The sequence below is a fragment of the Pelophylax lessonae genome (assembly GCF_965119305.1).
Source record: "Pelophylax lessonae genome assembly, chromosome: 2".
Lineage (NCBI taxonomy): Eukaryota > Metazoa > Chordata > Amphibia > Anura > Ranidae > Pelophylax > Pelophylax lessonae.
The window spans coordinates 103,014,410-103,039,808 of NC_138769.1; the positions used below are offsets into that span (position 1 = coordinate 103,014,410).

A 25,399-nucleotide genomic window follows, 5' to 3' on the forward strand; every position below is an offset into this window, starting at 1 on the left:
CCTTCCCTCTTCATCAACAATAAGACCTGATTTCATTACCTATCCTATTCTAGGCCCAGTGAGGTCATCACTGGGTCTCTGTGCTTCTCTATGCAACGAAGGCAGATCATGGCTGGAGGAAGAGGCTGCATATAGTAACTTGCAAACAGTAGGCCACCTTAGGTAACACCAAGGAGGAGAGCTGGGGGCAGTCAGGGGGGTGGCTAGATGAGGTTGGACGTCCTCCACCCAGGAAATAAGGCTTTTTCAGACTTTTTGCAGGCACGAAATCAGATGGAATAATTTTAATTCAGGAGAGGAGTCAATGCAAGACTGATGGTAACATTCTGTGCCCTCTGACTGTACTGCACTCCTATCAGTTATATTGGTCTGCGGACTACACCAAACGTGGGGTGATTTTGCCGCAATTGTTACCCGACAAATCACGGTAAAATCTCACAAACAGAATCGCAAGACGCCTGTCACCCAAAAGAAGTTCTTGCACTTTTTTTGGGCGCCAGGCATCCCACAATCCTGTTTGCACAATTTAACTGCGATTCGTCGGGCAACAATCGCGGCAAATTTGCGTCGCATTTGGGGTGCCATCAGTTATATTGTTTTCCCGAAGACTATCCCGAATGCGGCACAATTTTGCCGCAATTGTCACTCGCCGAATCGCGGTAAAATCGCACAAACAGAATCGTGGGACGCCTGTCGCCCAAAAGAAGTTCTTGTACTTTTTTTGGGCGCCAGGCATCCGCAATCCTGTTTGCGCGATTTTACTGCGATTCATTTGGGCGCGATTTTACTGCAATTCATCAGGCAACAATCGCGGCAAATTTGCACCGCATTAGGGGTGCCATCAGTTATATTGTTTTATGAAGACTACCCCGAATGCGGCGCAATTTTGCCGCAATTGTCACCAGACGAATCGCGGTAAAATCACACAAACAGAATTACAGGATGTCAGTCGCCCAAAAGAAGTTCTTGTACTTTTTTTGGGCGCCAGGTGTCCCCACAATCCTGTTTGCGTGATTTTACTGCGATTCGACGGGCAACAATCGCAGCAAATTCACACCACATTTGGGGTGCCATCAGTTATATTGTTTTCCGAGGACTATCCTAAACGTGGCGCGATTTTGCCGCAATTTTTACTCAACGAATCGCGGTAAAATCGCACAAACAGAATCGCGGGATGCCTGTCGCACAAAAGAAGTTCTTGTACTTTTTAGGGCCACCAGGCATCCCGCGATCCTGTTTGCGTGATTTTACTGCGATCCGTCAGGCAACAATCGCGGAAAATTCGCGCTGCATTTGGGGTGCAATCAGTTATATTGTTTTACGAAGACTACCCCGAATGCGGCGTAATTTTGCCGCAATTGTCACCCGACGAATCGCGGTAAAATCGCACAAACAGAATCGCGGGACGCCTGTCGCCCAAAAGAAGTTCTTGTACTTGTTTTGGGCACCAGGCATCCCGCGATCCTGTTTGTGCGATTTTACTGCGATTCATCAGGCAACAATCGCGGCAAAATTGCGTCGCATTTGGGGGGCCGTTGCAAGTCATGGGAATTGCACTGGCGTCCCGCCACTTGCAATGTTTCGGGATCGCGGGCAGAATCACAATTTTGTGAATGGAGCCTTAAAGACTAAGCCTATTTCTGACACTTGTTGCTTACAAGTTAAAATCAGTATTTTTTGCTAGAAAATGACGTAGAACCCCCAAATATATATATATATTTTAGCAGAGACCCCAAAGAATAAAATGGTGATCGTTGCAATATCTAATGTCACACTGTATTTGCGCAGCAGCCTTTCAAATACAAAAGCACTTTAAAAACTCCTCAGTGTGAAAGCAGCCTTAACACATCATGAAAAGCACAGATCATGCCATATGTAGTTGTGTTTAACTGGTGCATGTATGTGGTTCCAGTGTGGCATAACGGATCGATGCGTTTCACCATAGTCTCGCTTCTTCAGGACCCAAAATGTATCTATAGAAATTCTGGGGGCTCAGTCCAGGCACTTGGAATATAAAGTGATGCCATCCTGTAATGTCTAAGATAGTGGAACCATATTTGAGAAGTATTAGGTTGGGGGTGTCCTGCTGTACCCACAAAGATTCCTTAAAAGATAACGGCCAACAGTAGCTATTTGAAGTGTTTGGTAAGCCCCACCCAGCCTCAGCACTGAGTATTGGCCTCTGAAAATGGCATCCCAGCCAGTCAGTTCACATTGCTCTCAGTCCAACATGTTTCAGGCCCTGGAAGTTAGATGTGCACTTAAATAGGGTAAGGAAAGATGTTATTTTGGAAGACATTGTGATGTTTCTTGGATCAATCAGCAGCCAGGTAAGGTCCGGTTCACACATATGCGGCCGCGGGTCCGTGCCTGGGTTCCGGTGCATTCCTGTTCACCATTTAAAGTGTGAATCAGGTACGGATTTTTGCCTGAACTCACACCTGAACCAGACCCAAAGAAGCACCGGACCCTGTTTCAATGCAGACCGCGGCCATCCTGGACCTGTGTGAACCAGACCCAAAGAAGCACCGGACCGTTTTTCAATGCCGTCCTGGACCTGTGTGAACCAGCACCATTGAGAACCGGTCACACTCACCTGCCGTGAATTGGATGCGGGGAAACCTGCATCCAATTCGCATGTGTGAACCCAGCCTAAAACAAGAGGCTGTAAGCTCCAACCAATGAACACTGGAGAGTCTCCCCTGGCTATGGAGGACTGCAGAAGTGTGGGAATCACAAGACTGACTGAACAGAATAACAAATCCTGCAGCAGGTAAAGTACTTGGCATATACTGTATTTCAGGTATATATTTTGCTGCTGCCGGTTCTACTTTAAATTTTGAGCCTGATTAAAATGAATACCTACCAGCCCGATAACAGATATCAAAAACAATGGATCAAGTAGCATGTCAAAATCCCACATTATCTGCCATTTACGTCACCGATAAGTACCGTGCAATCTTGTAAGATCCGGTAACACGCTGTCATTAATTTCATTTTATTCTTTCTCATCTTTTATCTCTGATGCCCGAAGAAAAACTCCGCTCAGCTGCAAGGAGAAGCTACTTTGATGAGATAAAAGCTTATCCTACTCTAATTTCAATAGGCAAATAATCAAACCAAGTACCCGACACCCTCACACACCTTGCCTAAAGCTACCTTCTCCATAGCTGCAATTTACAGAGGCCATGGTGCTGCTGCTTTGCGGGTATAGCGATTTTTCTAGATTTAGGTTGGTTGGGGTGAGGGATGGGAGTTGTGGCTGAGCTGCTTCTAGAACAACTTGGATGAATAAAGCCTCGTACACACGCGTCGAAAATCGGCAGGGAATTTTTGTCCGGCAACCGATCTGCCGATTTTCGGCTTGTTAGTATGATGCTTCCGCAGAGATGTATAGTAACTAAGTAGAACTACTTCACTACTGTACTTAAGTACTGAAAGGCGGTATCTGTACTTTCCTAGAGTAGAATTTTTTTCTCCTACTTCCACTTTTACTTCACTACATTTTTTCGATAATTTCAATACTTCTACTCCGATATTTTTTTTTTTGTGCTGCATAGTTACTCGTTACTATTATAAAAATTACCACTGCCAGAACAGTAGATGGCAGGTTTCATGAAGCTCAAAAAAATGCGTATAATGTCATGTGTACTTTTGACTTTTGACTTCTTTCTTTAATAACTTTAACTTTAAATTTAATAAACTTTTGACTTTTCTTTAATAACCACATAACACAGTACTTGTACTTTTACTTTCAGTACTTGAGTAGCAATTTTTTTAAAAAAACTACTGGTACTTTTACTTTCAGTACTTGAGTAGCAAAATTTTTAAAAAAACTACTTGCAATACTTAAGTACAAAAAATGTTGAATACTTTAGTACTTCTACTCAAGTCACTTTTTGATTGAGCACTTCCACTTCTACTCAAGTCACTTTTTGATCGAGCACTTGTACTTTTACTCAAGTATGGGTTTCGAGTACTTTATACAACTCTGTCAGCTTCCGACAACCGACTCCGACTTTTCGGCCGAAAAAAATCTGGTGTGCAGGCTATAAAATTTTTGTCTGCCGATTTTCGTGCAGTCAGTACAGATTTCGACAGGGAAAAATCTAATGAGCAAGACTGGGCATGCTCAGAGAAGAAAGAACACAAAGAAAGCAAACCAACACATGACATCACTTCTGAAGTAGAATTTTGTCGGGCGAGAAAATTTGTGTGCAGTCTAGGCACATTCCAACCAACAAAACACAACTCTGGACAAAAGACGGACGATCGGTCGGCCGATAATCGTTGCGTGTGTACTAGGCTTAAAGTGCTTCTGTGGTGGATTTAGACAATAAATTGCTCTAAATTACCCACAGATTCAGAGGTTAGTGAGGTCCCTCAAAGGGCCCTGAAAGTTATCTTACCAGTTCTCAATTTTTCAATGGCCATAGTTTGGCCACGGATCCAATCGAAACTGGAGATATTACAAGTGAGAACCCCTTAGTGCTCTAAATGGGCCCTCAGTTTTCTTACCGCTTCTAAATACGGCTCTGGTCATAGTCTGGCCACAGGTCCACTTGAAACAGAAGAAATCAATAGAAGTGGGAATCCCCCAGGTCCTTAAAAGTTTTCTCACAGCTTCTAAATACTTCAAAGGCCATAGTTTGGCCACGGGTCTATTTGAAGCAGAAGTTAACAGGAAAAGTGGGAACCCTCTAGGTGCCTCAAAGGGCTCTAAATGAGACCTCAACGTTTTCTTACAGCTTCTAAATACTTCCATGGCTGTAATCTGGTCACAGGTCCACTTGAGGCAGAAAGTATCAGGAAAAGTGGGAACCCCTCAGATCCCTCAAAGGACCTTTAAAAGTTTTCTATTCTGGCCACAGGTCCTCTTGAAGCAGAAGGTATCAGGCCCTATAAGAACCTTCAAAATTTCCTTACTGCTTCCAAATACTTCAGTGGGTGTAGTCTGGCCACAGGTCTACTTTTAACAAAAGGTATAAAGAAGTGGGAACCCCTCTAGATCCCTTAAAGAGCCCAAAATAGGCCCTCAAAATGTTCTTACTAGTTCTACTTTAATGGCCATAGTCTGACCACAGGTCCACTTGAAGCAGAAGGTATCAGGAGAAGTGTGAACCCTACAGGTTCCTCAAAGGGCCCTAAATGAACCCTCAACGTTTTCTTACAGCTTTTAAATATTGCAATGGCCGTAGTCTGGTCACAGGTCCACTTGAGGCAGAAAGTATCAGAAGTGGGAACCCCTCAGATTCCTCAAAGGACCTTCAAAGTTTTCTATTCTGGCCACAGGTCCTCTTGAAGCAGAAGGTATCTGGTCACAGGTCCACTTGAGGCAGAAGGTATCAGGCCCTTTAAGAACCTTCAAAATTTCCTTACTGCTTCCAAATACATCAGTGGGTGTAGTCTGGCCACATGTCTGCTTTTAACAAAAGGTATCAGGAGAAGTGGGAACCCCTCCAGATCCCTTAAAGAGCCCAACATAGGCTCTCAACATTTTCCTACTAGTTCTACTTTAATGGCCATAGTCTGACCACAGGTCCACTTGAAGCAGAAGGTATCAGGAGAAGTGGGAACCCTACAGGTTCCTCAGAGGGCCCTAAATGAACCCTCAACGTTTTCTTACAGCTTTTAAATATTGCAATGGCCGTAGTCTGCTCACAGGTCCACTTGAGGCAGAAAGTTTTAGAAGTGGGAACCCCTCGGTGCTCTAAATGGGCCCTCATTTTTCTTACCGCTTCTAAATACTGCTCTGGTCATAGTCTGGCCATAGGTCCTCTTGAAACAGAAGGAATCAATAGAAGTGGGAATCCCCCAGGACCCTAAAAGTTTTCTCACAGCTTCTAAATACTTCAAAGGCCATAGTTTGGCCACGGGTATATTTGAAGCAGAAGTTAACAGGAAAAGTGGGAACCCTCTAGGTGCCTCAAAGGGCTCTAAATGAACCCTCAACGTTTTCTTACAGCTTTTAAATACGGCAATGGCCGTAGTCTGGTCACAGGTCAACTTGAGGCAGAAAGTATCAGAAGTGGGAACCCCTCAGATTCCTCAAAGGATCTTCAAAGTTTTCAAGTCTGGCCAAAGGTCCTCTTGAAGCGGAAGGTATCAGGAGAAATGGGAAACCCCCAAGTCCCTCAAAGGGCTCTCAAAGTTTTCTTGCCACATCTAAATACTTCAATAGCCATAGTCAGGCTACAGGTCTACTTATAGCAAAAGGTATCAGGAGAAGTGGGAACCCCCTAGGTCCCTCAATGGGCCCTCCAGGTATTCTTTTTGCTTCTAAATACTTTATTGGCCATAGTCTGGTCACAGGTCCGCTTGCAGCAGAAGGTATCAGGAGAAGTGGGAACCCTACAGGTTCCTCAAAAAGACCTAAATGAACCCTCAACATTTTCTTACAGCTTTTAAATACGGCAATGGCCGTAGTCTGGTCACAGGTCCACTTGAGGCAGAAAGTATCAGAAGTGGGAACCCCTCAGATTCCTCAAAGGATCTTCGAAGTTTTCAAGTCTGGCCACAGGTCCTCTTGAAGCAGAAGGTATCAGGAGAAGTGGGAACCCCCAAGTCCTTCAAAGGGCTCTCAAAGTTTTCTTGCCACATCTAAATACTTCAACGACCACAGTCAGGTTACAGGTCTACTTATAGCAAAAGGTATCAGGAGAAGTGGGAACCCCCTAGGTCCCTCAATGGGCCCTCAAGGTATTCTTACTGCTTCTAAATACTTTAATGGCAATAGTCTGGTCACAGGTCCGCTTGAAGCAGAAGGTATCAGGAGAAGTTGGAACCCTACAGGTTCCTCAAAAAGCCCTAAATGAACCCTTAAAGTTTTCTTACAGCTTTTGAATACTGCAATGGCCGTAGTCTGGTCACAGGTCTACTTGAGGCAGAAAGTATCAGAAGTGGGAACCCCTCAGATTCCTCAAAGGATCTTCAAAGTTTTCAAGTCTGGCCACAGGTCCTCTTGAAGCAGAAGGTAACAGGAGAAGTGGGAATCCCCCAGGTCCTTCAATGGGCTCTCAAGGCTTTCTTACTGCTTCTAAATAATGTAATGGCCATAGTCTGGTCACAGGTCCGCTTGCAGCAGAAGGCATTACGAAAAGTGGTAACCTCCTAGGTCCCTCAAATTTTTTTTGACACTTGTAAATAATTCAACGACCACAGTCAGGCTACAGGTCTACTTATAGCAAAAGGTATCAGGAGAAGTGGGAACCCCCTAGGTCCCTCAATGGGCCCTCAAGGTATTCTTACTGCTTCTAAATACTTTAATGGCCATAATCTGGTCACAGGTTCGCTTGCAGCAGAAGGTATCAGGAGAAGTGGGAACCCCCCAGGTCTCATACAGTTTCCTTGCCACTTCAAAATACTTGGATGGCCATAGTCAGGCTACAGGTCCGCTTAAACAGAAGGTATCAGTAAAAGTGGGAACCACCCAGGCCGGGCAGAGGAACACCCTAACTTTCAAAGAGGATGGGAACAGAGCTAGGATTGGAAGTAGAAAGATTTTTCGATGGTGGCCCCTAAAATACATAAAATATAAGCAGAACCGAACTTCTCCGACCACTAAAATACCTCTTCTGGGTGGAATGATCCTTTAATTCCAATGGAAAAAAATTTCCTCTTGGAGCTTGTGGAAACATCTATATAAAAGCCCTCCCACCCATTACAGTAAAAGCACTTATTTATATTTTTCCACATATAACTCTCCCCTGATGCCTGTTTTACCAAAGTACATTCCACTGCCCTATTAAGGAGGATTAAAAGATAATATATCTGATGACGCGGCGCAGTCAGCACACCACTTGGACGGAAGCCCCCAGTCCGATCTGCATTTGACTCACCCACTAAGCAGTGAGAAGTTGCAGCACAGAATGATGCCCGCTATCGCTGCCAGCCGTGGAAATTGTGGTTTTGGAAAATAGGCTGTTTTTGTGTTAGGATTTTACAAATGTAAAAAAAAAAAGAAAAAAAAAAAGCGCTCTGGAGCCGCAGATCAGAGAGCAGCTAAGGTTGCCGACACGGATTCCCAGTCAGTTATTACATTAGATTAGAAGCTGCGGTGAGCGCAGCATAAAATTAACATTCCACCGGCTTTCTCTGAAGTAATTCATGTCTTTTGGCTCTGAAGCGCCTCTGATAGACAGGAGAATCGATCGCTCCATACACGGCCTGCTGGTTGAACGCGAGAAAATCAATCGATTGTACGCTAATTGGTCTGAATGTAAGAACCTTCACCAACCACGGCACCGGCGTCTACTTACAAACCCACTTCCAGACCCGGGCCTTTTCTGACACTTTTTGTTTTCATGTAACAATTAGTATTTTAAGGCACTTAAAAAAAAAATTCATTATTAATTAATCAATTCATTGACTTATTTATTTTTTACACTGTTGCTTTATTTTATATAATAGTATATATAATACTGCAATGACCGTAGTCTGGTCACAGGCCAACTTGAGGTAGAAAGTACTTTAATGGCCATAGTCTGACCACAGGTCCACTTGAAGCAGAAGGTATCAGGAGAACTGAGAACCCTACAGGTTCCTCAAAGGGCCCTAAATGAGCCCTCAACGTTTTCTTAAAGCTTCTAAATACTGCAATGACCGTAGTCTGGTCACAGGCCCACTTGAGGCAGAAAGTATCAAGAGAAGTGGGAACCCCTCAGATCCCTCAAAGGGCCTTTCAAAGTTTTCTAGTCTGGCCACAGGTCCTCTTGAAGCAGAATTTATCAGAAGAAGTGGAAAACCCCCAAGTCCCTCAAAGGGCCCTCAAAGTTTTCTTGCCACATCTAAATACTTCAATGGCCATAGTCAGGCTACAGGTCCACCTGAAGCAGAAGGTATCAGAAGTGGGAACTCCTCCAGATCCCTTAAAGAGCCCTAAATAGGCTTTCCAAATTTTCTTACTAGTTCCAAATACTTTAATGGCCATAGTCTGACCACAGGTCCACTTGAAGCAGAAGGTATCAGGAGAACTGTGAACCCTTCAGGTTCCTCAAAGGGCCCTAAATGAGCCCTCAACGTTTTCTTAAAGCTTCTAAATACTGCAATGGATGTAGTCTGGTCATAGGCCCACTTGAGGAAGAATATAAATATCCTTGAGACAGCAATAGGCAGTGACAGGCACTCTTTATGGAGAGATCTATAAAACTCCAAATCCCTCCTCTTCCCTTAAAAAGCATTCAAAACACCAAGATCGGTGTTTCTGAATGCTTTAGAGTTTTTAAAAATGGTGCCGTTGACATCCAGGTAAACAGGAAGGGGGGGGGGGGCGGCAGACGGACCACACCATACCCCCCCCACCACACCAGCTCCAGCCCGCACTGTCCCCCACCAGCTCCAGGCCGCCGGTCCCCAGTCCCCCACCAGCTCCAGCCCGCACTGTTCCCCACTAGCTTCAGCCCGCACTGTCCCCCACCAGCTCCAGCCCGCCGGTCCCCCACCAGCTCCAGCCCGCCGGTCCCCGGTCCCCCACCAGCTCCAGCCCGCACTGTCCCCCACCAGCTCCAGACCGCACTGTTCCCCACCAGCTCCAGCCCGCACTGTCCCCCACTAGCTCCAGCCCGCCGGTCCCTGATCCACCACCAGCTCCAGCCCGCACTGTCCCCCCACCCCCCGGCTCACTCGTCTGGGCAGGCAGCGGTGGTGGCTTCCCCCTCAGTCTCCTCCCTCCTCCATCTCCGCTCCTTGGCCAATAGCATGGATTTTCCTTTCGGCCAATCAGGAAACGGGTCTCAGGACCCACTTCCTGATTGGCCAGGAGGAGAATCAGTGTGGCAATAGCGATTATTCATCCGCTATTGTCACACAATTGGGTGGGCTTAGGGCGCAGTGCTCTGCGCCCCAAGCCCACCCTTTTTTGAAGCCTATTGGAGCCTCTGGCTCTAATCATGTGCTTTTAAAAAACAAAACAAAAAAAAAACATTGGAATCCAATCGTCCGGCGCCCTGCATGCAGATTAGGGGGCCGGACGCATGGATAGGGGGGGGCCCCCAATGCACCAACCGCCACTGGTCATCGCGTGACCAAATAATTTTACTATAAAAAGTTCCTCTTCCTGGCCATGAACTATAAGCTGCTCCCTTGCCTAGATCACAAGGTCTGAGGTTATCTGGAGCATTGTGGACGTTTCACATCATTAGGGCTTGCATAGACAATGAGCACATGTACAAATATATTTACAAAGTATACATAGAATTTCTTTCCCTTTTTTTTTTTATAAATGAACAAACACTGATAAGAACGACTGCACTGAACCGATCCATTTCACACGTATGTAAAACACAATAAAAAGACTTCAGTTCCCTTTAAGCCTTTGTAGTCAGATATCGCTTTCAGGATCAGAAAACGTGAGTCTCGGCGAGGCCGCACAACACCAGGAATGAAGGAACAGCTGCGTGGAGAATGAGATTTGCCTGGTATGCCGGGGCTATTGTCACTGCTGGAGAACAGGTTTCCTCCTGTGATCGGAGTGTCTCTTTAAACTCTCCTGTAGGTAACGCATTCAGCGTGGATTAGCGAGCTGCTCCTGTCTGTACTGCTCTTTTTTTTTTTTTTTTTCACTCTCTACAGGACGTACATGTAGTCATTAAACGCACAGTAATTGCTGAAAGGTGAAATGAAAGAACAGGTTCTGCTGCCACCCACATAGACAGCGGCGCTCTCCGGTTACCTGTCTGCTGTCAGTGAGTCACCGGCATACTGCTGGGATTGCTCAGAGCTGTGTCACTTCCCCTACGAGAGCGCCGCCGCCAAAACCCCTCGCCCGTTCTAGCCGTGCTGGCTCAGGTAGTTCCCTTATTTAACCCCTTAAAGCCAAACTCTGGGATCTTTTAATAAATAAATAAATAAATAAAAACATACCCTTGCAATTGTTGCTGCCCCCCCCCCCCCCCACCCAGCACTACAAGGGTTAAATGCTAGTTAAGTTTAGAGTTAGGCCCCTTTCACACCTAAAAGTCGATTTTGACACGATTTTGCCTGGACTTGAAGCAATGCCTATGTCTTTGGAACTCAAAACGCATTAAAATCGTCCCAAAGTAGTGCGGGGACTATTTTGAAGTCGTTAGGACTTGAAGTCGTACAGATATGAACAGTACCCATTGGAAATCATGGAATACGACTTGTCATGCCACTTTGCAGTCCCAAATCGCAGGACAAGTCGCACAAGTGTGAAAGGGGCCTAAGGGAATAAGCTAATACTTACCTTTTTCCATGTTTTCACCTCTCTCTGATGATGTTGTAGGCGGGTCCTTGCCATCCTCACATCCAATGCAGGACTATTGGTCCCGCATTGTACGCGATGATGTCAGCACATTACTGCTGGCCAGAGAATCCTATAGAAGAGGCTTCAGTGCCGGTTCACACATATGTGATGCGGGAACCCTGCGAATCCACTGCAGGTTCCCCCATCGCACCCAACTCGCAGGCAGCTCACACTGCCATATGCAAATCGCTGGGGGGTGTCACTACAAAGTTACCGACACCCCCAGATCAGTTCGCATATCGCAGTGCGAGCTGTCAGTTTCGACTTGAATCGGATCACCCATGTGATCCGATTCTGCTGCAGACCAAAAAAAGGGTCCTGTCCGGCTTTGGGCCGAATGCGATGCGAATTCAGCAATATAATGTGTATGGCTAAATTCGCAACGCACAGACATTGCATGTGATTTGCAGAGCAGTGTGCTGCAAACAGGGCCGCTGATAGGGGGGGGCCACCAGCCCTCTTGTAGGGGGCCCCAGCACACAGGGGGGCCCACACAGGGAGGGGGATTAGTGATGGACAACAAATACATAAATCTTCCTCCAGCACCTGAATCTGATCTGTGTCCCTCTCCCTGCTATCAGCTTTTACCTGCTGAGAAAGAGACTGTGGTCCATCACTAATCCTGTGTGGGCCCCCTCCCAGCAAAGGCTCTAATGTTATCTCTGCTCAGGAGTTTATTTGTAACTTTGTTTCTCTCTCTCTTTCTCTCTGATCACTGAGCTCCAACTGCCCAGCCTGTATATTTTTCTTATCTCATCTTCATTTTTATTTAACATAGTTTTTATTTATTCGATTTAGCAGGAATTATGCGAGTTATGTTATATTTGTGTCTGCTAATAGTGATTTTGTTGTAATTTTAGCTAAATATATCTTTAATATTTTCTTGGGGGGGCCCTGCCAGGTAGTCTGTACGGGGCCCCGCGATTTCTAACAGCAGCCCTGGCTGCAAATCACATGCGATGTCTGACATCGCATATGTGTGAACCGGCCCTCAAGGGGTGAAGAAGTTGACTGGCGGTCGCACAGCATAAAGGAGAGTGAAGAAACAGGTATTACAGCTTATTCCTCTATGAGCATTTAGGGGCAGTTCACACCACTTGCGCTGCAGGAAACAAGAGTGCTGCCCACTGCAGACCCGCGTGGGTGCCATTCTGAATGGCTACCCTGCTCATCTAGTAAACGTGGATGCATTCGTGGCCACTGGGTGCGAATATCACGGCAGTGCCATGAGGTTTGCTTGGCATGATTTTAAAAATGGTGCCTGTTGTACTTTTAACTTGTAACTGATAAGAGTACAGCACAGGTATCTCACAAGATTTCCACCAGGCAATATTTTTATTATCTTTTTTTTTTAGCCATTTGGGCTATTTCGTCTTCACTTCCTGTGTGGTCACCATAACAGGAAGAGAGGGTGAATCTCTTCAACAGACAATAAAAAAACTTTTTTTTTCAGTTGCAATAACTGGAAAGGGGCTTTCTATGTCTGAAAAATGCCGCCTATATCAACTAATCCCAATTCTTGTTCCATTTCAACCTTGCAGATCAGAAATACATCTGAGCTGCGATTGGCTGCTGCAGGCGACAAATATTCTGCTTGGTGCGCTTTTCACTCACCGTCACCAAAGTGAGGATGAGCAATAAAGAGCTGGCAGGGGGGTCTAACCCCTCCCTTCTCCACCCAAAAGGAAACCAGTTCTGGGGTGGAGTTGCACTTTAAACTTTCCAGAACTCCAAAATCTTCCATTGAATTTCAGCAGCAATAAATCACCTGAGCAAACAGTTTGTGTTCTTAGTAAATTTACACTCGCTTTTCAGCTCGCTGGGTAATCATTAACTGAATATTTATTTATGTTTAAGTCCTGGCGGTGTCAGTTAGACTGATGTATAGGAACACAAGAAGACAATGGCTGATAGCAGAATCAGTTCTGAACCATTGCCGACAAACACCAGCAGCAGCCAGGACAGCAGAATCTTGGCAGTGCAGGCAAACAACTACGGGAAGGATGTGAGATTCCAGGCAGATGGAGATTTGGGATTTCCCAATACTTTCTATCCAGGAGACAATGATCAGGGCAAGTTGAAGGGTGAACCTCTCCATTGGGGTCCTGTCTGGCAGTGGAGGGGATCTGATCTTTAATTGCTGCAGTTTCACTTTCACCTACAGGTACCTTCCCCATCCCTACTATTTAAAGTGGTTGTAAACCCTCACATGTACCCATTGAATTACAGAGCTGCATTAATTTGTACTTTTTATATCTAGCTGGGGTTCAACTTTGGGGCTCATTCACACTCGCATGTTGCAGCAGCCCACAGTAAAATGTATGTGTTAATGTGCATTGACACAACGCATGCCAACATACCCACTCTCAAGTGCGGTGCGTTGTGGTGCCATTCATTGTGAATGATGCCCCAAAGCACTGTAGAGAAGAGCACTGAGCTGTGGCCCGCTAACAAGATGTGGCCTCCTTCTTACTGTGCCTCCACCTCCAGCCAGCTGCAGATCTCTTAACCTAGCAGTGTCCACAGTGCCCCCCAACCTTCCACGGTGCTCCCAGGCCCCCTCAGCCTCCATAGTGCCCAGGCCCCCCTACCCTCTCACAGTGCCTCCAGGCCCCCTCAGTCTCCACAGTGCCTCCTAACCTTCCACAGTGCCTCCAGGTCTCCTCAGCCCTCACACTGCCCCCTAACCTTTCACAGTGCTCCCAGGCCCCCTCAGCGCCCTCAACTTCTCACAGTGCCTCCAGGCCCTCTCAGTCCTCACACTGCCCCCTAACCTCTCACAGTGCCATCAAGTCCCTTTAGCCGTCAAAGCACCACTAAACCTCCCACAATGCTTACAGGCCCTCCTCATTGCCCCCCAACCACCCACAGTGCCCCCTCCGCCCCCAGAGTGCTCCCAGGCCCCCAAAGCCCCCTTACTGCCACCTATTCTCCCACGGTGCTCCCAGACCCCCTCAGCCTCCACAGTGCCCCCAGGCCCCTCAGCCTCCAGAGTTCCCCCTTAATCTCCCACAGTGCCTCCAGGCACTTTTAGCCCCCACAGTGCCCCCTAACTTCTCACAGTGCCTCCAGGCCCCCTTAGCCTCCACAGTGCCTCTAAAGCTCTCACAGTGCCTCAGGTCCCTTTAGCCCTCAAAGCGTCCCATAACCTCCCAGAATGCTCCCAGGCTCTCCTCAGTGCCCTCTAACAACCCACAGCACCCCCAGGTCCCCTCAGTCTACACAGTGTCCCCTAAACTCCCACAGTGCTCCCAGGCCACCTCAGGTTTCACAGTGCCCTGTAACCAAATAGAGTGCCCTATAACCACCTACAGTGCCCCTATGCCCCCTTGGCCTCCACAGTGCCCCCAGGCCCCTCAGCCTCCAGAGTGCCCCCTAATCTCCTACAGTCCCTACAGCCCACCTCCCCCCCCCCCCAGCCATCACAGTGCCCTCTAACCTCACACAGTGCCTTCCATTCCCCCTCAGCCCTCACACTGCCCCCTAACCTCTTACAGTGCCCCCAGGCCCCCTCATTCTCCACAGCGCCCCTTAACCTTAACCACCCACAGTGCCCCCAGGCCTCCTCAGCCTCCAGAATGCCCCTAACCTCTCACAGTGCTCTCAGGCCCCCTCAGCGCCACCTAACCTTTCACAGTGCTCCCTGGCCCTCTCAGTCCTCACAGTGCCACTAAATCGCCCACAGTGCCCCCAGGTTTCTCTAGCCCTCAAAGCACCCCCTAACCTCTCCCAATGCTCCCAGGCCCCTAAGGGCACCCTAACCACGCACAGTGCTCCCAGACCTTTTCAGTCTTCACAGGGCCCTCTTACCTCTGACAGTGCTCCCAGGTCCTCTCAACCCTCACAGTACCCCTTCAGCCTCCACAGTCCCCCCCAGCCTGGTGCAGAGCCACCAGTCTACCATAGTGCCCCAATTTCCAACAGTGTCCCACAAAGCCCCCCCAATGCCTTACAATGCCTTCTAGCCTAAGAAGTGCGCGCCAGTCTCCCAGAGTGCCCCTACAAAGCCTCAAGCCTCCTGGAGAGACCCCTAGCCCCCTCCAGAAACCTCATCCCCTACAGGGCAAACAAGTCTTCTGCAGAGTCCCCCAAACCCCTCCAAAAACTCCCCCCTAGTGACACCCAGGACCATCCAGATTCTTCCAGCAGGTAAAGGCAGGTAAAGGGCCACATTCGGCCCCTGGGCCGCAGTTTGGAGACCACTGATATGTAGTTTCCATCTGTTTGGGGGTTTCTCACTAATTTGGTTGCATTCTCCTTGAGAACAAGCAATTTCTTCCACAGCAAGGCAGTGGGACCCCTCATCCAGGCTATAGAAGGTGTGCAGGCCTGGAACAAGCTGTGGAAATGGACAGATCCATGTATTGTATACAAAACCCAAGTGGAAAAAATTCCCTCAGCCAGCATGGAACACTTCAATATAGAATTGATGTGTATATAAATTAAACATGAAAGGAAAGGTAGTGCTGGAACATAATCTGCCGGCGTTTGCAAATGCATTTATAAAGCATTCACATCGGCACAGGGGCAATTGGAGAAATATGGTCAGCGGGTCCCACGACTGTGCAATATAACTAACATACAGAGAGGATTTAAAGTGAACCTGAACTCTATTTAAAAGTCTGAACCAAGCTGCACTGGTGTGGTGGCATTGAAAGGTTAATCCTGTCTAGCAATTCCATTTTACAATGATCACAAATGATATTTCACACTTAGTTGCCCTCTGTAGGTGATAAATGGTACAGCAGCCTGACCATATGGCCAATGTGGTAACCTTTTTATGTGGTAACCTTTTTAGAACCTTTTTAGAACCTTTTTAAAAAACTTACTTCTTGGTTCTCTTGGTCCGTCCACCGTGATTTTAATGGCTCGATGGTAAGTGGCCACTTGCGGAGGATTGGTGAAGACGGTGATGGTCAACGTAAAGCTTTTACCTGTGAAAAAAATACAAATAAAAGTATGTTTTTATTGTATTCATCTAATGTTTATATGAAAACAGCCAAATCTACTATGAACTTTGCAGTGCAGGTTTTCATTATTCTTTTTATTTGTTCTTAAAGTGGGCCCGTTGGCCAGGCTACACTTTTAGAAGTTCTACTGAAAATCAGATACTACAAAATACCTATTACCTTTATCAGCCACAAAACCTGTTCAGTGTGCTCCTCTGATTAAGTTTAATTTTGTTACTAAGACCTCCCTGATGTTTGGGCTAGGGCCTGTTTACCTTATTTTACCCCATCCAATAAGAATGTCCTTAAGACCCCGTTCACACAGGGGCGACGCTACTTGCTGGGGCGACCTGTGAAGTTCATATCATTGAAGTCAATGCAGGTCGCCTCCAGGTCGCCCCAAAGTAGTACAGGACCCTTTTTCTAAGTCGGAGCGACTTGTGTCGCTCCTATTAGAACGGGTCATATGCTAATCAATGGCAGGCCGACCAAGACTCCTGACAAGTCGCGCTAGTGTGAATTGGGACTAATGGTCACACTAAGGTGCTTTTAATGGATAGGGGTGTGACAGCTGGGCAGGATTTTAAAGAGGAAGTAAACTTATTTTTTTATTCAAATGGCTGACTCAGCAAAAATTTACAGCCTCCGATCCATGCTGCAGTGATGTAACCTTCATGCGCAGAAGTGGCGTCATCGTGGCCTGGCCTATCAAGTAGTGGTTGGGAGCCTGGAGTTAGGCTTTAAAACATTTGTTACCCCAATTATTCCTGATATGTACCTTCTGTACCAATATACTTGTATAAGTAAGTCTCTGTTCTATTTGTATTGCTTCCTTTATGTGAAATTCCAAGTGTTCCTGCCAGTCCCTCTGTTTTCTGACCACACTAAGCAGGAAAACACAGCGTGGTCAGTTCTCTAGCTGTGCTGGGAACTCAGTGTACTCTCCTCCAATGATCAGACTTGTCCTGACACGCCCCTGCTGCTCACCCATTCACTGGGAAGCTCAGTGTACTGCTGTCTCTCATCCCCCAGCTCTTATGCAGCTGAGAACAGAGGGATAATCACTTCAGAAGGAATGGAATCACTTATAAAAAAGGGAAAAAGGTATTTATAATGTTTTTATTTATATCTATAAAAAAAATGTTTTGCCTTTTATTTCTAGTTTAAACTGAATGGGTTGTTTTACAAGGTGATCATTTACAATCACTTCAATGATAAAGGCAGAGAAGTAACAAACTAAAACTAAATCAAAGAGGCAAACAGGAATAACAGTAAGGCCCTGTTCACACCTGACCGTTTTTCAGCTCGTAAAACGCTCATCTCTGAAGTCTCAAAACGCCCAACATGCAAAATCCCATTCATTTTATTGGCCCCTGTTCACATCTGAGCGTTTTGTCGCCTGAAGCAAGATGCCTGAAGCTGCATGAGCTTCTTTTTTGGCAGATTACAAGCGTTTTTGTTAGATGTTAATACCTGTCTCCAAACACCTGCAAAAACGCCTGAAAAAATGCCCTAAAAACGCCCAAAAAACGACTGAAAAATGCCCAAAATAACGCCTGAAAACGATACGCTCGGGCCTTACAATAAAAGCAGGATAGTCTTTTAGTTTTAAATGAGCGGTGTGGCTGAAAGGTGTGCTTACAATGATAGGCATATGTTTGTTTCACTTCCAAAGATATTTCTGAACTCTGGGTTAAATTCACTCATTTTAATCAAGATCGCCATTTTATCTCACAATCATTCACTCGGTTGATGAATTCATATCTTATCGCTGCAAGTACTTGTTTCTATTGTTGACATCTCACAGAAAGCAGAAGTCAATGATCTTTTAGGGAAGAAGACACCCGGCCTACGATATGTTTAGTGAATGTTCTTTATGCACAGAAGACCACAAAAGTTCATAATGTTAGAAACGTGCCATACATTCAGCTGATCATTGCGATAAAAAAACTCTTCATGAATTTAAGATCTCATTTTGGGTAATGGAAATGAATGAATGAAGGCCTGGTAACAAAATTTCCATTCTCTTTGTGTCCCGTCAGGACATTCAGAAGTAGGAGGAGATCTTTCCAAAGCAAGGAGATACCCCCTCTTGGACCGTGGTCACCAGTATATCTTTTCCCATTGGAAATTTGCCTCTCACCTCCTGTTCCTGGGACATTTTGGATTTTCCATCCTTTCTGTACTGGAGATAATGGTCACCTTCATAGTGAAGGTGATTTTACCCATCGATACTCAGGCAGCAAAAAAACCAAGTACATACAAGGAGGGGTGCTGGACCCCATTTTATTAGTATCAGTTATAAAAGACCACGTTGTCATTGAGCTGACTTGCTTTGATGAGGCTGCCTGAACACCTTAAAGTAGTACAGCCAAAGCTTGCGGATCGCAGAAATGCAGTTCGTTCTGCACTCCTGTGACCTGTTTTCAGCACACCGCGGACTGAAGCCCACTGTCGGCTGACATCAAAGAGCCAGTCCAGGCTCAGGAAAGATCGTGACCATATGGTCAGGATAGGCCCACATGCCTGAACCGACACACAGCTCAACCTCTCTGCAAGCCACTGAGAGCCTGAGCCGGCCTCTCCCGCCCCCTACACAGCCCAACGCTCCAGTGAGCGAAGGGGGGGGAGGAGTCAGAGCAGACAGCGGTAACTGACAGTCACCAGCTCTCTGCTCAGGGACCTCTGAGAACCAAGTGATTGGCAGTGTTTGCCCACTCGGTTCTCAGCCTTAGAGCCAGTGGGGGACCAATGCTGCATTCATCTCAGTAAGTATGATTTTAAAATGTAAAAAAAAAAAAAAAAATCCCATATTTAAAAAAAAAAAAAAAAAAGGGGTGGGGAGGCTGGGGGTATTTGATCAACATCCAACTAAACACAAAGCAGTAAGAGCACCACGTTTTATTAGTCCCGGTTCACATTGATGCGGCTGCGCCGATCGCATGTAATATCGGAGCGCACTGCTCCTTCATTACATGCGATCGGCTGTGCGGTGCGAGTTTAGCCATACACTTCGTATGGCTAAATTCGCACCCCACCCGCAGCAAACACGCACAGGACCCTTTTTTGCAGCCGCATCAGGATCGGATCGGACAGCGGTTCACACTTGTGCGATCCGATCCTGTGCGAACTGCAAGATCGCACTGCGATATGCGATCAAACTGGGGGTGTCGTTAAGATTACATTGACACCCCCAGCGTATCGCATATGGCAGTGTGAACTGCCGGGGGTGCGTTTGCGATGCGGGAACGGGCTGCGAATTCGCAGCCTTCCCGCATCGCATAAATGTGAACCGAGCCTTAAGCACGATTATTAAATAATCAATGAAGAGAAAGTCAACACGTTTCGGAGGTTTGGACACTTCCCCTTTCATCAGGGCTACAACAAATGAATAAAAATATAAGAAAAAAGTTCATATAGATGATAAATTGCCTGTTATAGAAGATTGAATGCATACAATTCTATTATTTGTGTTGTAGCCCTAATAAAGGCGGGAGAGGAATGGCAGAACTTCCGAAACGCATTGAATACATCACTTTGGACTCTGACCATTAATGTGGCGCTCTTACTGCTTCTTGTTTAGTGAAGAGATAAAAACCCAACAGACCAGGCAGAAGTTCTACCCCTTTCCCATTCTATACAAAACGGAAAAAGTTTAGGCTTTACATTTTAACATTTTTTTCTATCTGTGCCCACCAGTGCTGCTAATCAGTGCCAACCACTGCCACCTATCAGTGCCCACCAGTGCCACCTATCAGTGGCCATCAGTGCCACCTATTAGTGCCCACCAGTGTTGCTAATCAGTATCCACCAGTGCCACCTCTTAGTTGCACCTACCAGAGCCCATCAGTGCCCACCAGTGCTGCCTCATCAGTGCCCACCAGTGCTGCTTCATCAGTGCCCATCAGTGCAGCTTCATCAGTGCCCATCAGTGCCACCTATCAGTGCAGCCTCATCAGTGCCTATCAGAGCCCATCAGTGCCCACCAGTGCTGCTTCATCAGTGCCCATCAGTGCAGCTTCATCAGTGCCCATAAGTGCCACCTATCAGTGCAGCCTCATCGGTGCCTATCAGAGCCCATCAGTGCCCACCAGTGCTGCCTCATCACTGCCCACCAGTGCTGCTTCATCAGTGCCCATCAGTGCAGCTTCATCAGTGCCCATCAGTGCCCACCAGTGCAGCCACATAAGTGAAAATCAGTGAAGGGGGAAAATGTTATAACAAAGTATGAAAAAATTATTTTTTTCTGAATTTTCGGGCTTTTTTGTTTATTTAGGGAGAAAAAAAACAGTGGTGATTAAATGCCACCAAAAGAAATCTCTATATGCGTTAAAAAAAATGATAAAACTTTATTTTGGGTACAGTGTTGAATGACCACACCATTGTCATTCAAAGTGAGACAGCACTGGAAGCTGAAAGTTGGCCTGGGCAGGAAGGGGGTCAAGGTGCCCAGTAAGCAAGTGGTTAAATATGTTTTTCGAAGCCGGGTGTCATTTCTATCAAGGATTCTCATATTAATATCTGAAGAGGGGCGGCGGTTGAAGCTGCACACTAGAGGCCTGAGATGCCCTGCGATGATATCTAGGCTATGGCACGCTCCGAGTAACCTGATCCCCGGCACAGTATGTTGGGTGGAGGTGAGAGAAATGAAAGGGACATTTACACTGGCCTGCCCCCCCCCCCCCTTTCGGTGGCACGGTGCCAATGCAAAGCAACCAGAGGATAATGCTTATTTGGAACATGCCCGATATCTGTGAGAATCATAAATATTTACATTTTATAAATGTTTGGACAAAGGCGGTGGAGGGACTTCGGCACCGAACTGCTCCCTTTCCCATGAAGAACAGACAATGGACGGTAATAAAGTCAATGACAGGTTTAACGGGAAAGATGATTCGCCACTCCGTAATAAAGAGCACCTGTGATTATTACCTAGAAATGACTGAAAATAAAACATCCAAGCAGTAGATGCCCACATGGGTCTCTTAAAGGGGACCTTGCACTTGAAGAAAGGCCGGTTTATTCAAGGTGCCCCTCCCGCCCCTTCCTAAAATAATGGATGAAAGTGCAAAAAAATAATAAAAATTTGGGGGGGGGGGGGGGTGGGTAATATAATTAGATAATATAGCTGCCTTTCCCCAACTTCCTCCTGCAGCTCCTAGGTTCAGGTGACATCATCCTTCTTCTGGCCAGATCTTAGAAAAAGTTGAGTAGCCTAAATATAAAGAGAGAAGATCAACCTGCACCATGTTACAGCATCTTCTTACAAGATTTTGGGCATTCCCTGGTATCTTGTTGGAAAAAAAGATGACATCACCCCCTGCACTGCAGAAGTTGGGGAAAGGAGAGTATTTGATCAATTTTTTTGCTTTTTTATGCAACATTAAAGGAAGGGGGAGGGGCCTCATCTAAGAAGCGAACCTTGCCTGAAGTGCAGGATCCGCTTTAAGACTGGTTCCTGCACAGTCAACATCACAAGTTTTCCTTATTTATATGCACTGCATACATACATATTATTATCCCTATCCTAGATGAGGAAGATGCCTTTTATTTTGGGGATATGTGATGGAAAGAGACATGTGAATACCTTTTGTTCTGAGAAGGCTTTACTGTACTATGTACTGATTTGACCGGAGAGCTTTTTGATTCCTTTTATTCCTTATTAGCATACCCTGTATGGTTATATTATTTCGTTGAGTCCAAGCCCTACTACACAGAAGCCATGTTTTATTTACACTGATCTCCTCCATAAAAGACATGGTTCCCATACATTGTCTTACTTCAAAGAAGCCATGGTTTCCATACACTGCCCTACTCCATAGAAGACAGAGTTTCCATACATTGTCCTACACCATAGAAGCCATAGTTTCCATACAATGCCCTACTCCATAGAAGCCATAGTTTCCATACATTGACCTACACCATAGAAGCCATCGTTTCCATACATTGTCCTACACCATAGAAGCCATAGTTTCGATAAACTGCCCTACTCCATAGAAGACATGGTTTCCATACACTGTCTTACTTCAAAGAAGCCATGGTTTCCATACACCGCCCTACTCCATAGAAGACAGTGTTTCTATACACTGCCCTACTCCATAGAAGACATGGTTTCCATACACTGCCCTACTCCATAGAAGCCATAGTTTCCATACAATGGCCTACACCATAGAAGCCATAGTTTCCATAAATTGTCCTACACCATAGAAGCCATAGGTTCCATGCATTGTCCTACACCATAGAAGCCATAGTTTCGATAAACTGCCCTACTCAATAGAAGCCATAGTTGCCATACACTGCCCTACTCCATAGAAGACATGGTTTCCATACACTGCCCTACTCCATAGAAGACATGATTTCCATACATTGCCCTACTCCATAGTAGACATGGTGTCCATACACTTCTCTACTCTATAGAAGACATGGTTTGCATACACTGCCCTACTCCATAGAAGACATGGGGATTGATTTACCAAGGGCAAATAGACACTTTACAAGTTCAGTTGCACTCTACAAGTGATGTTGCTCCAGAGTTTAGTAAATGAGAGGAAGCTGTGCTGACTTCTATCATCCAATCATGTGCAAGAAAAAATGTTGTGTTTTATTTTCTTTGCATGTGATTGGGTATTCTTTGTAAAGTGAAGCTTCATCCTATTTACTAAGCTCTGGAGCAACTGCGCTTGAAGAATACACAGTCTATTTTCCTTCAGTAAATCTCAGTGAAAAACAATGGATACTAATAAAAGAAGATCTACTACTTATTGCTGTATGGTCTTAAAAAAAATAAGCTTGGCAGGGGTATTATATGTTCCTAGCCCTATCCCAAACAAAAAGTTACATTTTGACTTATGCAGGTTAAGTCCCCGTTCACACTAAGGCGACCTGTGAGGCGACCTGGTCGCCTCACAGGTCGCCGTAGGTCGCCTTCCATAGGGAAGCTGCGGACCCGTTCTAATAGGAGCGACACAAGGTGCTCCGACTTAGAAAAAGGGTCCGGAGCTTCTTTGGGGCGACCCGGAGGCGACCGCCATAGACTTCAATGTTATGAAGTCCATGGCGGCCGCTCCGAGGTCGCGGCGCGCTGCTCGCACCGCGACCTCGGAGGTCGCCCCTGGAAGTAGGGTCGTCTGCATGTGAACGGGGACTTAAAAGCACCAGATATCTATTATACAGCCTCAGGAGTAACACAGAACCTCTGAAGACTAGCCATGTATACAAAATAATAACTCATGGACAATTCTGACTTCTGCAATGACATGCCATAAACCTGTCTCCCCAGGAGGACTTCAGATCTAGAAGAGAAGACTGTCTCTCCTGGTGTCCGCCCTACAAAGTACTGAATTACTTACATAATGACTATTGTTATAAGACTAAAAATAAGGCCAGTAGCTATTTTAACAGAAAAAAAACCCTGTGGCTATATTTATCTCAAAAATGGAAACTAGACATCTACTTAGAATAGGATGAGCCGTGTCCTCCTGTTATATATTTTTTAACTTAAGTTCTGAACTTCACCCTGAAACACAGATGAACCTGAATGGAACTTAGAACACAAGTCATAGAAATGTCAAGTATTCTTTATATACCATTTGTATTTTTACTTTTATTTTAAGCTTACAATTTCAAAAGGTGATCTTAAAAGTTGAACTCCAGGCAGATTTACAGAAATTTACAATGCCAATAAATGCAGCAATGCATTTATTAAAAAAAAAAATATATATATATATATACAGTAAACCCCCCTGCATCGCGGGGGTTACGTTTCGGACCCACCCGCGCAAAGTGAAAATCCGCGAAATAGAAAGAACCTATTTAAATACACTCTAGGCATGTTTTTATAACTTTCACTGTACTTTTAAAAGCATTTTCAGGTCTTTAAACACACTAAACACACTCTTAAAACAATAGAAGCACATTTAAACACATAAAAGATACTGAGAGACAGAGCAAGAGCCATGGAAAACACAAAAATATTTAATTAACAATGATTTAATTAGTAAAATAATATTAATAGGTCTTACAGAAAAAAAACCGCAATATACTGGGACCGTGAAAACCGAACCGCGATATAACAGGGGTTTACTGTATATATATATACAGGGCTTTTTTTCATCGGGAACGTGGGGGAACGCAGTTCCGGCACCTCCAGCACTGAATGTATGTATTTGCAAGGAATGCAACATTGTCTATTGATGCTGGCTGCTGAGGGATCTATTGTTGCTGGTTAGGATCTATTCCTGCAGGAGGGTTTATTGCTGCTGGGGAGGTCTAGTGTGGCTGCTGGGGGATATATTGTCTCTGGAAGAGATCTCATTTTACAGGGGGGTCTATTGTTAATGGGGTGGTTCTTATGTTGCTGAGGGGTCAGTTGTTGATGGGAGGGATCTACTCTTTATGGAGCAGTCTATTGCAGCTGGCTGCTGGAGGATCTATTGATGCTTTCTGCTGGGAGATCTGTTGTTGCTGCTGGGGACCCATTGTTGCTGGCTGGATCTATTGCTGCTGGGGGGGGTCTATTATTGTTGGCTGCAGGGGATCTATTTTACTGCTTTTTTGTTATCAATATAAAAATCCATACAAATTGCTAAGTACCACAAATGTTACTTGGTTCTGTATTTTCTAAAAAGAATGATACTCGGAGGTGGGTAGTGGGTGGAACCAAGGAAAGGTTCACAGAGGTAGGTAGGGGCGGAGACAAGGGGAAAGTCCGAAAAAGGGAGTTCCTGCACCTATTTTCTGAGAAAAAAAGCCCTGTATATATATATATATATATATATATATATATATATATATATATAATGAATTGTAGCTTAAGCATCTGCATTTGACTTACATTTAGACTCTTGTAATCTCTTGTACAGCAGATTTCAGACTAGAAGGTGGAAGGACAACTCTATGCCAATCACAAGTCATGAATTCATATGTGCTGAGAAGAAATAAGGGGGTAGACGGATGACCTTCTCAGCCTGCTGCTGCTCCTTCACTGTTCTCTCACAAGCAAGGATGCTTGGAGGAAACCTAGCTGCTGTGTTGCATACCCGCAAGTCAGGTCACCAGGCCGGCTGCGCTGACTGGAAGGGCGGTGTAATGTTCCCAAATGGTTGAATATAAAATCCTTCAGCAGGTATAAGACCTACTAAATACAAATTATTATAATATTTAAAAAGTTATTATTTAAAGCAGAATG

The 25,399-nt window shown here is 45.6% G+C and overlaps 1 protein-coding gene across 3 annotated transcripts in view; it reads right to left on the bottom strand.

Moving 5' to 3' along the window:
* Positions 1-25,399, bottom strand: part of RUNX1 (RUNX family transcription factor 1) — a 412,164-nt gene that overhangs the window by 74,475 nt on the left and 312,290 nt on the right. For all 3 annotated transcript variants that reach the window (XM_082244907.1, XM_082244905.1, XM_082244906.1), the window contains one exon: positions 16,093-16,197. In XM_082244907.1, coding sequence (XP_082101033.1) covers positions 16,093-16,197 — 105 coding nt within the window. The remainder of the gene's footprint in view (positions 1-16,092; positions 16,198-25,399) is intronic.